Raw genomic sequence first — 14,104 nt, forward strand, 5'->3', positions numbered from 1 at the left:
ATCATTACTAACCACATTAAGTATTGGCCAATTTTATTCTTTTCTTTAGACAACAGAAATAATATTAGTAAATACAAACTGAATAATTTCTATGTGCCAGTGAAATTAGATAAGGAAACAGAGACACAGGCTGATTCACTTGTCTGGCTCACAAAATAAGTGAATGGCACAGGCCCAAATTGGAGAGCATGGACTATGTTCTGAACCCATAGATTAAATACAAATATATGGATGCCTTCACCATTTTCTGTATCAAGGGTCATTTGTGTCTTTCACTTTAGAACTCACTGTCTGAAGTAGGTGATGTGGTTGTGTGGCCTTTCCAAGGAAACTGATTAAAATGTACATTCTGATTTGGTGGCACAAAAGCATAACTAGGAACCTGTATTCTAATTCTCCTCTAGGGAAAATGGTCCTTGGGCCTCTCTTTGAGATACATAGCTGAAAAGACTTTTTTTTTGGGGGGGGGGGTCACACCCAGCGGCACTCAGGGGTTATTCCTGGCTCTGTGCTCAGATATTGCTCCTGGCAGGCTCGGGAGACCATATGGGATGCTGGGATTCGAACCACCATCTGTCCTGGGTTGCTGTGTACAAGGCAAATGTCCTACTGCTGTGCTATCACTCTGGCCCCAAGACTTTGTTTTTTAAATGTGAGTATCATCTAAATGTTTTAGACAATTCCCTTTACAATGCTTGCACTAAGAATTAAAATCAGCTTCTAACATCTTTCTCTACTTCACAAAGAAAGCTTCTTTGCTGCCCTCTTTCTGTGTTCTAAGGCAAAACCATAAATACCTGCTAGAACTTAGTATTAATATCATACCCAATAGTGAGAGACTCTGCAATGATGGATTGTTGTAGAAATAGACAGTGATTAGTCTCTGGTTCTATTACTAAAGACTGAATTAAGGGGATCATTAATATATAAATATATATTAACATATATATATGAATACTTTCATATATATATGACTACCTTCCGGGGTAAAAAATGATAACATAAGTTGATCTCCTCTCTTCTCCTACCTCTTTCCTCCATCTAACCATAGATATGCTGCTTTATAATTTGCTCTAAGGGACGAGATGATGTCTGACAGATGGAACCACTTAGTGGACAAATTAGTGACATCACACTAACTCTCTCTCTGCTGCTGTGTAAATAGGTCACTCACTGCTCAACCTGAGCAAAAGAGCATGAGAGGCAGCCTCCCAGGTCAGCTCACTAGCAGTCACTTGCACTGGGGAGGTAATAGCTTAGGAGTTACTGGCTTATGGTGGCAAAAGCCAATTCTATGGTTTTTCTGTGGTCTTGCAAATGGGATGATCATCCTAGCAAGAAGCACATGCCACCCTATAGAAACCACAGTAACTTCAGGTCAAAGCAGCAGTGAGGAATTAAAAGCTCCATTCCTGTTTCACCATGTAAAGAGCTGTATAAAACTGGGTCAGAGCAGCAATGAGGACTTAGCTCCATGGCTGGCTAGAAAAGCCCTGGAAGAAAGAAGACTTACTTTCTGTGAGGCAGTCCTCAGCTCCGCCAAACTGGTAGCGAGGTTCTTGGCACATTGGCTCAGCTGCATAGCTGCAGCTTGATCACTCACCGTGGGTACCGAGGCCTTGGCAGAAGCCACCATCTTGCTTCCTGGCTGTAGGAAGAGGAACAGGAAGTAGGAAGATCCTTGACAGGAGACCAAAGAGCAGAGGCCTCTCAGCAATGTCACCGACAGTCAGACTCTCTTTACCCTAATTATGGGACTCTTGGAGCCATCTTCTTTAGCCATAAAACTTTCATCATCAGGGGCCAGAGTGGTGGCACAAGCAGTAAGGCATCTGCCTTGTGCACCCTAGCCTAGGAAAGATGGCGGTTCGATCCCCCACATCCTATATGGTCCCCCAAACCAGGAGCGATTTATGAGCGCACAGCCAGGAGTAACCCCTGAGTATCACCAGCTGCACTAAGCTCTCCTGATACTAATGAGATAAACAGAAGACCTTGAGGGGTGCCTGCCTCATCTCTTTAAGGGTAAAGGTCCATCTAGAAGAAAAACAGACTGTAGACAATGAACCCAAATTTAAAAGAACGTATACAGACATTCATGCACAGGTATGAGTGTATATATGTGTATGTGGATATGAGTATGTCTGAGTGTATGTAGATAATGTGTGTGGAGGTAGTTGAAATGTAAGAAATGCACTGAAAATTCGTACATTTTTGCTAATGTGTTACCTGGAGGAAGTTCTGACTGGAGATGATGAGCGCCAGCTGGGCACTGAGGTCTTCTGCTTGGGCTTGACTGCCCCGGACTCCTTGGACTAGTTGAGGGATGTGATCAGCCACTGCCTAGAGAGAGTGAGGAAATGATAACTGAGCGTACCCAGAGGACCGAACTGTGTGGTGGAGTGGGTGAGTTCTAACTTGGAAGAAGTCCTGGGAAGTTCTATCTCCCCTGCCCTTGCTGATCACTGACATAAATCCCTAACAGCAAACAACTGGTCTTAGACCTGAGCTCAGAACCCACCCCACCCCCTATTACTATAATGCAATTCACAAGATTTTGTTCTTTTGGCCCTTCTGTTGGGTCCCCTCCTAGCTGTGCATGGTCCTGCTATTAAATGAGCCCAGGCAGAGCAGGGGATGACCCAGGGCCCAAACCAGACAAGCCATACTCTTTGTTCCACTGCTCCATCAACATCCCTTCAAAAAGCTGAATCTTCTCATTAGAATAAACTCACTTCTCCTCTAGCCTGCCACCTCAAAATGTTTGACCCTGAGCACTAAAGACAAAGCCAAATTCAAGCAAAGATTTCCAGGCCCATGGTTCACAGGAAGAAAGGCCCTGCCTTTCCAATGCTTCACTACTGCCTACAGCCCTGCAATTGTTCTCAGTTTGTCTCTCTCTCAAAAAAAATATTGGAGAACATATACTCTCCTTTAGAAAAACAGGCTGTCCACAAGTCCACAAGAGACAAAAACCAGACATGTGTAAGTGTGTGCGACATCCACACCTGGAATGTGGGGGCTGGAATAAACTGAATTAGGGGCCCGGATGATGTGTCTTAACTGAATTTTCAAACCACTTGGTACTCTAACTCTCTCAGGGTAATATCTCAGCACACTGGCTCTCTGCCAGTCTCACCTCACCTTGCAGCTCTGAACCAGCTGCTGCTGGGCTGCAGGGTTCTTGTTGGACACGGCCGCATTCTGGGAGGCGGCGATGGTCTGGGTGGCTGCAGCTGCGGCCTGTTTAGCTGCCACCTGCAAAGAAAGACAGAAAAAGGGAGAAATATTTGGTTGTGCTGTCCCCTGATATGCCACATCATACAAACATGCACACACATCATACACACAGACATCTCACATATGTATACACATGCCTACACGTATACCCATAAACAGTTAGCGACTGCTTTGGACTAAAAGTGCAGCACTGGGTACCTACAGCTGTAGGTATGAAACATCAAGATATGAAACACCAAGAACACCACACGCTATCTTTGAAGACTAACATGGTCCCATTATAACAGTGTTCTATCACTCTCTGATCAACATTGATAAATGCAAGTGCACTTGAAAGGTTAAGTTCCGATTTTATTTGTCTTTCTCAAAAAAGACAAGGGCAAATTCCAAAACCATGATGGGGCTGAATAGGACTAAATGAGACTGTAGGATTCTCTCACAAGAAGCAATACCTAGAGGTTTGTGGCGCATATCTTATCCTCTCACAACAATGAGCAGCCCTGTTCCAGACAAGCCCATGCTTCCCCAGTGGGAAGCTTCTTATATCCAGTCTCCTTCCGTTCTTCAAAAGAGCTGGTTTCATCTAGACTCCATCTGGTCCAGAGATGGATTCTTCATGGGGAAGGGCTGGGTAGCAAGCCAAGGATAGTACACAGTCCTCCTGGGAGTATTTCTTACTTCCTTACATCATATATTACATACATCTAGTTTCTTTTGATTTGTTTCACAATGAATGATTAGTAAAATGATAATATTATGTATTTTTTCCTCCCATACTTCTGAGTTCAAGTCTTATCTTCATCTCCATGCCTACAGCAGCTGCATTTTTCAGTCTGGAGTTTTTAGAGTCATTGTTCCAAACACACACACACACACACACACACACACACACACACACACACACACCCCGCATACACTTGTAGGTTAACAATCTTCCTGAATAAGTCAGAATTAAAAAAAATCTGACTTTTCATAAGAAAAACTCATCAAGAATGCTAAATTCTTTAATATTCTGACACTCTGATGCCAGGAAATAGCAATATTTCAAATTCTGCTAACGTGCCTTAAAGCATTGCACCCAAATGTACAATATACCTAAGCTAACATTTCAAATGGCTCCTAAACCATTAAACTGTCATTCATCTTGATTTAGCTTTATTTTTCTGGGCACTGTCTTGTTAATTCAATTGTTTTTCTAAAAAGCTCTTTGCAATCTGAAAGGGACATGTGAAAGCAGCTCTCTGCTGACCTCCAGGCGGTTGACGATTTTTTTCTTTATGGCATTCTGGGCAGCAGCATTGGTGGCCACCCGCAAACCCTCAGCAGCTTCTCTCAGCCTTTGCTGCTGGTCCTCATTCTCAGGGTTGGCTGCAGCTCCCTGAGAAAAAGAAAAAATTATTTCAAGAGGTCCAAGGGGCAACATGACCTGAATTCATGGATTCAATTTTATTTTTTCCTAATGACAGCAAGTGTCTTGTAGACAGAGCCAATCCACACCCCCAACCACTGTTTTTATGAAATAGGATTTCCTCTGAAAACAGCGTAATATTTGCCAGGATAGTTTGGAGGCTGTGCCCTTAAGCAGCAGAAACCAATGGTCGCATGAAACATATAATACTACAGCTTGCTCATGCCCCATAACTGAGGGTCAGAAACCACAGTTTAAAGGATAGTAACTTACCACTACACTGCCCTGCAAAGGAGAGTTTTATTTTCAGTGGCACAACAGAGGACAAAATCTCCTATGGTGCTGTTCGTGAATGTTAGTGAGTGAGACTTGGTCTTAAGATATGGCTGGAGGGAACAGAGGACAAGAGGAAGTCTTGCAAAGAGGTGTGAAGGAAATAAATGAAAATTGCATTCACAGAGGGCCAGGTTGGAGGTATGTTGGGTAGAACAAGGGGGAAGCTGGAGTGAGTGGATGAGAGATGCTCATTTCCTCTGAGGCACCTTGATTCTGTAGCTGCAAGTATCACACTAATGCACATGGATTTAACTGAGGATAGGATTTCTGGGCTGGGAAGGGCTAAGATTAAAGAGTATTTCCAGTACAACTCAGCTAAGACTTAAAGCATATTCCTTCTATCACTAAAACAGTAATAAATATTTTTTAAGTCTTGATGTTTTGTGAACAGTATTTCATATATACAGATGATCACAAAACAAAACAACTTTTGTTTTGGGGGGTCACATCAGCAGTACTTGAAGTCACTTTTGGAGGTGCTTGGAGTAACCTGTAGAACTGGAAGGGATTAAATTTGAGGCTCCTGCCAGAAGAATATGAGCTTGATTTTTTTGTCATATTCCTGTTCTCTACAAACATTTCAAAGCAATGCTAAGATGAGAAAAAGAAACATCCTTTATAAAAAAAAAAGAAACATTATGAATGCCTGTTTTTCAATGGCTAACTTGCCAACTTTGCTAATTTATAAGAACCTATTTCTGTGAACTATTTAGAAAAGGCCCAGGGATTTGGACTAAATGTGACAGTGGGAACACCTGGGACAATATTGTTTTAGCAATCCTTGAAGAGAATACTCTGGTTTTTTTTCCCACTTAATGTAGAAGAGACATTTTATAAATCCAAAACCACAGCTCAGTTTGCCAGTAGGAAAAGAGAAGCACTAAAAAAGGGGGAAGGGTCTTCCAGGTATCCCAGGTGGGCTATGTCCAACTGCAAAGTCCCCCTCAAAAAAACTGAGGAGACAAACAGGCTAGCAGCAGGATCCTCTTTAATTCATAAGAGCCATTTTCACCCAAGGTCAAGAGGAGCACAGTCATGAAGTGAAGAGGAGTGAAGGCTCTATTTTTCCAGTCAGTGAGCCACCCCACAACACATAAACACCATCACCACATTGCAAAGGTCACAAGTGGAAAGTAACTCAGAACCCACCATGCTTAGTGCATGAAGATGGTAGTTCTAAAGACCCAAATTGTACCAACTACTTATACACCCTCTCTGCTAAGGAGAAATAGAAAAGAATAGAAAAGAAATGTTAATGCTGTTCAAGGAACTCAAAGAAACTATGGAAAAAATAGCCAATAAAACTCAAGAAGTTTTAAGAGCAGAAATGAGAAAACTTCAAACAAAAATAACAGAATTAAAACACTTAGTAGGCAAAATGAAAAACTTACTGGTAGACCTCACCAACAGACCAACAGCTGCTGGGGACAGAATCAGTAAGCTCAAAAATGAGGGGCATGATACCTCCAAACAACAGAAGAGGATGGAAAAGAGTCTAAATATAAATGAACAGAAGATGGAAAAAATTCTCAAAATAAATGAACAGACAATAGTAGAAATTTAGGACAAATACAACAGAAAAGAGAACCAGAAGGAGAACCCCTTTGAAGAAGCAACAGTCAAAGACATCATTAATGAGAAATTCCCACAGGTGAAGAGTCCAACCAACCAAAATCTGAACACCCCAAAAAATACCAGCTAAAAGAGACCCAAAGGTCAACACCCCAACACCATTGTGCCTCCTAGTCACAATGAAGAAAGCCACAGATAGAGATAAATACTGAAAGCAGCAAGATCAAAAAATGTAATTACATACAAAGGAGCATCCTTAAGAATTATAGCACATTTATCACAAACAATCCTTTATACCAGAAGGCAGTTATGGGATATATTTTAAAAAATGAAATGAATGGCCAACCAAGAATACTTCACCAACAGATTCTCATTCAGGTTTGAAGGAAAAGTACACAACTTCATGATAAACATCAGCTCAGAAAGTTCACAGACTCAAAACCAACTTTAAATGAAGAAATGAAGCAAATATTTTAATACAATATACCACACAGATATAAAAAAAAGATGGCACAGAATTTTATGGATAATACTCTTTCTCAACGTCAGGGGACCAAATGTACCAATAAAGAGATACAGTAGCAAAATGAATGAAAAAAATTTGTCATCTGATATTCTACTGCCTACAAGAAACACATTTGAATAATCAAAGCAGGGGCTGGAGTGGTAGTGCAGGCAGTACAGTGTCTGCCTTGCATATGCTAGCATAGGACAGACCACAGTTCGATCCCCCAGCGTCCCATATGGCCCCACAAGCCAGGAGCAATTTCTGAAAGTATAGCCAGGAGTAACTGCTGAGTAACATTGGGTGTGACCCCCAAAACAAAACAAAATAAAAAAGTAAACACAGACTCAAATTCAAAGGTTAAGAGACAATCCTTCAAGCAAGCAACTCTCTTATACAGGCTGGGCTGGCAATAATAATATCAGACAATAGAAACTTCTAGTTTAAGAAGGTTATAAGAGACAGAGGATCATTCCTTAAAAATCAAGGGATAGGGCCCGGAGAGATAGCACAGCGGTGTTTGCCTTGCAATCAGCCGATCCAGGACCTAAGGTGGTTGGTTCGAATCCCGGTGTCCCATATGGTCCCCCGTGCCTGCCAGGAACTATTTCTGAGCAGACAGCCAGGAGTAGCCCCTGAGCACCGCCAGGTGTGGCCCAAAAACCAAAAAAAAAAAAAAAAATCAAGGGATATGTAATCAGAAAGAAATCACACTACAGAATATATATGCATCCAATTCGGGTTCAGAAAAATACTTAAAACAACTGCTAATAATCTTCATTAGCAAGAATGCTAATAAATGCTAATAAACTTCATTAGCAGCTGGAGAATTCAACATCATTCTATCACCTCTTGATAGATTAAACAGGCTGAAACTCAACAAGAATATTGAAAGAAGCAAGAAGATTGAAAGAAGAAATGGAAAAGATGGGCCTTATATATACGTATGATTTTCATCCCAGGAAAGCCAAATACACATTCTTTTCCAATGTACATGGGAAATTCTCCAAGATAGACAACATGTTGAACCACAAAACATATCTCCATAAAATCAAAATCAAGAGTATAGAAGTTTTATCAATTATGATAAAATAATTCATGATGCACTGAAAATAGAAGTGAAGTATAAACAAAAACAAAGAAACAACTTGATTCCCAGAAACAAATGAGAACAAGGACATGAATTATCAGAGTTTGTGAGACACAATCGGGGCCAGAGAGATGGCACATGGTAGGGCATTTGCCTTACATGTGGCTGGCCCAGGACAGACCGCGATTTGATCCCCCAGTATCCCATATAGTTCCCCAAGCCAGAAGCGATTTCTGAGTGCATTGCCAGGAGTAACTTCTGAGCATCACTAGGTGTGGCCCAAAAAAAAAAAAAAAAAAAAAAAAGAATTTGTGAGACATAATAAAAGCAGCATTAAGCTCAGGAAGCTCACCACAAAGAGTGATGAGTTTAGTTAGAGAAATAACTACATTTTGAACTGTCCTAATAATGAGAATGTATGAGGGAAATGGAGAGCCTGTTTAGAGTACAGATGGGGGTCGGGTGGGGAGGAGGGAGACTTGGGACATTGGTGATGGGAATGTTGCACTGGTGATGGGGGGTGTTCTTTACATGACTGAAACCCAAACACAATCATGTATGTAATCAGGGTGTTTAAATAAAATAAAAATAAAAAAAGCAGCATTAAGAGGAAAATGTATAGCTTTGCATATAAAAAGGAAGACAACTATAAATTAACAGCATAGTTTAAGAAATTGTAAAATGATAAACAAAATGAGCCCAAAACATCAGGATGTAGGCAATAGTAAAAGTTAGAACAGAAATTATGAGTTAGACGGGGCCAAAGTGATAGCACAGCAGTAGGGTGTTTGTTTTGCATGTGGCCAATCCAGGGCGGGCCTTGGTTTGATCCCAGGCATCTCATATGATCCCCTGAGCCAGGAGTGATTTCTGAGCACATAGCCAGGAGTAACCCCTGAGTGTCACTGGGTGTGGCACAAAAACAAAACAAAACAAAAAAGAAATTAATGAGCTAGAAACATAAATAATAAAGATTAATGAAAGCAAGAGTTGGTTCTTTAAAAAGAATAAACGAGATCAATAAATCATTAGCAAGATCCACAAAGAGAGAGAACCTTAATAAACTGAATCAGAAATAAAAGGAGGATGTTATAACAGACACTAAACCATAAAAAATGGGAAGATATTAACACAAAATTCCACAAAGAAGAAATACTAAAGAATATATGAAAAAATATTCTACATCAGTAACCATCAGGGAGATGGAAATCAAAACAACAATGAGATATCTCATACCACAGAGGCTGGCACCCATCAAAAAGAACAAAAAAAAATCAGTGCTGGTGCAGTTATGGGGAGAAAGGGACTCTCATTCATTACTGGTGAGAATGTCAATTGGTCCATTCTTTTTGGAAAATAATATAAATATCCCTGAAAAGATATTGATCTTCCATATGATCCAGCAATACTACTCCTAGGAATATACCGTAGGATCCCTAAAACACAATACAGAAAAGACCTTTGTATTTGTATATTCACTGCAGCACTGTTCACAATAAACAGAAACTGGGAACAATCTAAGTGCTTGAGAATACATAAATGAATAAAAAATTCATGGTACATCTACACAATGGAATACTGTCCAGCTGTTAGGAAAAATTAAGTCATGAAATTTACTTAAACATAGATCAATATGGAGAGTATAATGTGAGTAAAATGAGTTGGGGGGTCAGTCACACTGAATGGTTACACTCATTTGTGGGACTTAAAAAAAGATAGCAATAATATTGTCTAAGGTAATGATATCGAGAGACAATAGAGACGAGGGCCAGGAGGGTCAGTCCATGATAGGAAGCTTGCCACAAATAGTGGGGGAGTGCAGTTAAGACAGAGAAAGAATCACTATGATAATATAGTTGAAATGATCACTCAGGAATTAGATACGGAAAGGAGATAAAGTGATATGCATGAGTAACAATATTTCAAACCACAGTATTTTAAAGAACAAAAGGAAGAGAGAGAAAGAGAGAGAGTGAGAGAGATATATCTGTCATGGAGGCAGGCAGGGGGAGAACAGGTGTTAGGGTGGAAAAGACCTAGGGAAAATTAATGGCAGAAAATGTGCAGTGGTGAAGGATGTAGGATGTTGTATGACTGAAATTAAATCATGAACAATTTTATAACTGTGTGTTTCACAGTGATTCAATTAAAGAATTTATTTTAAAAAACAGACTACAAAGCCAGACAGGCTTAAACTAATCAAAACACACACTTGGCTGCCCATTTTCTATATCCAAAGTGCCTTCCCAATCCCAACCTTGATTAGTGAAACCCTTTTCAATCAGACACCGTTGCTGTCATACCTTTGCAGCTTCCACCATGCGAGCTGTAGAGTCAGCCAGTAGTTTGGCAGCAGCCAGGAGCTTCTTGGAATTCTCCATGTCAATTTCAGCTTCCGCATCTGATCTCATGGCATTGACAAGGTCCGAGGTGGCCTGTGCCAGGACACGGGCCTGGCGCACCATTTCACCTGGAGAGGTGATGGAGACATATTCTGTCAGCTCTGGAAAACTCGAGTGAGACCCCCAGAGCTAGTAAAGTCTTGACTTTAGGTCTTTGGCAGAGGGACCAGGGAAGAGACTCTCCATGCCCTGTTTTAAGGCAACCCTAGTCAAATTAGACCCAGATCTTCAAAATGTCCCCAGGGTGCCTATACTGCACACCCTAAGCTTATTCTAGTTCAATCTTGAATCATGAGGCATCAATACAACACAGCTAAAAAGAACTCTTCATAAACAGTAAATGGGAACAAAATAATAAGAAGTTGGTTAAATTCCTAGCTAGAAATACAATTTATTGCACTTCAAGAATCACTGAAACACACACACACACACACACACACACACACACACACACACACACACACACACACACAAAACCTTCCCAAGAAACTCTTGGAGTAAAGGGCACAGCAAACATGACTTTTTCATTTGGGAAAACTTTGTATGTTAGTTAAGGTTGGGTGAGTTATATTTTGGAGTTCACTGCACTGTGCTACTTGGTTCTTTCAAGGAAACACAGTTCCCAGGCTCACAACCAACCTAAGATTTGCCTTAGCATAGTATTTCCCTACCAATTTTCTTTATGTTCACCCTCTGATCCCAGCGTTGATCCTGTATTCCAAACTTTGCCTATATTTTCTTGATATCTATTCCATGTCCTATGGAAGTGAGAGGGGATAACAGCATTAAAAGTGATCAAGGAATGTCATCCCCTCCACCTCGGGCACTTGAAAACACCAAAGCATTGTAGCACTAATGGAAAAAGCTTTCATAAAAAGACAAAGTGAGTTCAATTTAAAGTACCCCTGAGTAGATATTGGGACATTAAAAGGAAATCAATGGAGAAAAAGTGAAATCTAAATAAAGTATGCCATTTCTTTAACAGGATTGTACTGGTGTGGATCTCCTAGTTTTTGTGAATGTGTACTAGTTGGAAGTAAGTATGTATGGGGGTTAGGGGGTACAGTAGCACTGTAAAACCACTGCAACTTCTGTGAATATACATTGTCTTCCAAAATAAATGTCCTATTGGAAAGAAAAAGACACGAAGCCCTTCTACCTTCTTAAATAATTTTAAATATGTGAAGCTCTCCTACCTGCTCAAATAATTACAACAGATAGAGAAGAGCACAGATACTTTCACTTTTCAAATCCATGCTAGAAATTTCTTCTCCATTCTGATGGGGAAGGAGAGAAAGAGACTGCCAAAGTGCAGCAGGGTTACTAATTTTGAAATCCTTCTGGGAAGAAACTCCACAAATGCATTATAGGAAATGTGTATAGGCAGTGGCACAGAAATTCAGCAGATGGAAATTTACCTAACGTACTCTCAAAAGAAAACAAAGTTTTGTTTTATTTTCATAAAAATAGTAATATCTATATAAAATCAAAACAAACAAAGAAAAAACTACATCCCTGTTCATTAAAATGTTATTGGTGGACTAATTTATGGTTTTTCCATAAAATTGAATCGTGATGGCTACTAAAAAGGTGACTAGACAGGTTGAAAAGAAAAAAGAATTTGGAGTATTTGAGGTGGCAAAGACTGTTAATTAGCACATGATTTTCCATTTACATTAACAGAGACAGATGTATACACATGTAGCCGTGTTTCCTAAATCACATTAAGAAAATGACTGTAAGAAGAGGGAAAATCCCTGGGCTATCACTTATAGAATCTTAGAGACAATAGTGGTGAGTGGGAGGGACTACAGGACTAAAACTTTGTAGTGCTAGGGATTGACTCAGCACTATGTGTTTGTAAGGCTTGTGCCCTCTCGTTATGTCATTTCCTCCACACCAAAAAACCATTCTGAGTAGGCAAAAAGATTCCTTGTATCTACATGATTCCTGTATATCATGATGTCTTAAAAATCACCTTTTTTGTCTGATTTTAGATTTTTGGGCTACACCCAGTGGAGCTCAAGACTTACTCCTGGCAGGCTTATAGAACCGTATGGGGGTCTAGAGATCAAACCCAGATCAAAAGCCCTTCCCACTGTATATTCTCTGGCCCCTTTAAACACCTTCTGCCTGCAGAGCCTACCCCACTGAGAGTAGTAGGTTCTGAGAGACAGTCAAGCATTCAGCCAAAAATAGGGGCTGAGCTGATCTACCAGAGCCTCATCTCCTCTCTCTGGCCCTTTCACTCTTGAAGCCAATATTTCTCAAATTACCCAAAGACACAGGCCAAGCATTAGGGTTCAGGTCTAGAGTACAGAATCTATTGAAATAATATAGACTGGCTAGTTCATAGATGTTTGCCTTGCTCTGCCCTGCCTGGCCTTTCTGACAAGATCCTAGTCAAGCTTCTAGCCTCAGTCCTCCTTTCAGCCTCCAAGTGAGCTGCCTATGCCCCATGTAACAGACAGTGACCCTCTCTGCGACCTGTGTGCATTGCAAAATTCACATCACTGCTCGTGTGCTTGGTGGTTGTACCAGCTTTTTTCTGCTCACATGGGTGTCACTCTTAGGACAGATGTGACAACTGAACATGGTTAATGAAGCCTCATCCATACATAGACCCTATCCCAGGAAACTCAGCCTCAGGAGTCCCAATAGAAACCAATGAATGCTCTTGCAGCAGGCAGGCACCACTAGTTCTACTAGTAGTAGAGCTTCCCCCAGCCCAGCCTCTCACCAGCATCGCCCATGGAGCTGAAGATGCTCTCGGTGACACACATGATGGTGTCCGTGGCCTGGTCATAGCGCCCAATGGGTTCACCGCGGCTGGCGAACTGGCGCACATGCTGAAGGAGGTCGTGCAGGGCCTGACTGACCACGCTGGCTGCCGCGCTGACCTGTTGCAGAAGCTCCCTGTCATCAGTGGCTGCCTGGCAGGCCCGCACGCAGCTCTCCACTGAGCGGTCAACAAGCTTCCCCGCCTCCACCAGCTGCTCCTGGCACACAGGTGAGCTGATGGTGGGGCTCACCACCTAGAGCAGATGAGAGGAGTCTGGGCAATGTGGGGTTCCAGAGACGAAGGCATACCTCCCCCTCCCTAAGTTCTGCCCTCTCCAGGCTTCAGAGTCTTCCTTAGAGCAGCCAGGATCTGGGAGGTCACATCAGAGGACTCAGCACTTTGTCTCATCTCTGCTTTTAGACAGCATACATACAGCATACTTATCCATCTCTCCTTTAAGTACTATGTGACAATCTAGCTTACTGCTAGATATTTTGGAAACTCACCAGCTATACTTCCTGCCTTTGGGGACTCTGAATTGCACCTTTTAGGCTGGGAAAAGAAGGTAGGATACTGCAACTTGGATAAAACTGGAGGGGATCATATTTAAGTTAAGTGAGTTCCAGAAAAGACAAATATCAGATAATCTTATTTATCTGTGGCATATAGAAAAACAGGACAAGGGAAGGTAAGATATCAAAGGGGAGAGACCTAGACTATCTTGGCCTTTGTATTACAGAACTGAGAAAGATTGTGACATAAAGGAATC

The 14,104-nt window shown here is 41.3% G+C and overlaps 1 protein-coding gene across 2 annotated transcripts in view; it reads right to left on the bottom strand.

Annotated features, from left to right (window-relative positions):
* TLN2 (talin 2) overlaps positions 1 to 14,104 on the bottom strand; it is a 346,512-nt gene that overhangs the window by 99,975 nt on the left and 232,433 nt on the right. For both annotated transcript variants that reach the window (XM_049772980.1, XM_049772979.1), the window contains exons 20-25: positions 13,294 to 13,588; positions 10,455 to 10,621; positions 4,490 to 4,618; positions 3,145 to 3,258; positions 2,230 to 2,343; positions 1,514 to 1,648 (exon numbers count right to left, since the gene is read on the bottom strand). In XM_049772980.1, the coding sequence (XP_049628937.1) occupies positions 1,514 to 1,648; positions 2,230 to 2,343; positions 3,145 to 3,258; positions 4,490 to 4,618; positions 10,455 to 10,621; positions 13,294 to 13,588 (954 nt within the window). The remainder of the gene's footprint in view (positions 1 to 1,513; positions 1,649 to 2,229; positions 2,344 to 3,144; positions 3,259 to 4,489; positions 4,619 to 10,454; positions 10,622 to 13,293; positions 13,589 to 14,104) is intronic.

Source organism: Suncus etruscus, chromosome 5 (genome assembly GCF_024139225.1).
Source record: "Suncus etruscus isolate mSunEtr1 chromosome 5, mSunEtr1.pri.cur, whole genome shotgun sequence".
Classification (NCBI taxonomy): domain Eukaryota; kingdom Metazoa; phylum Chordata; class Mammalia; order Eulipotyphla; family Soricidae; genus Suncus; species Suncus etruscus.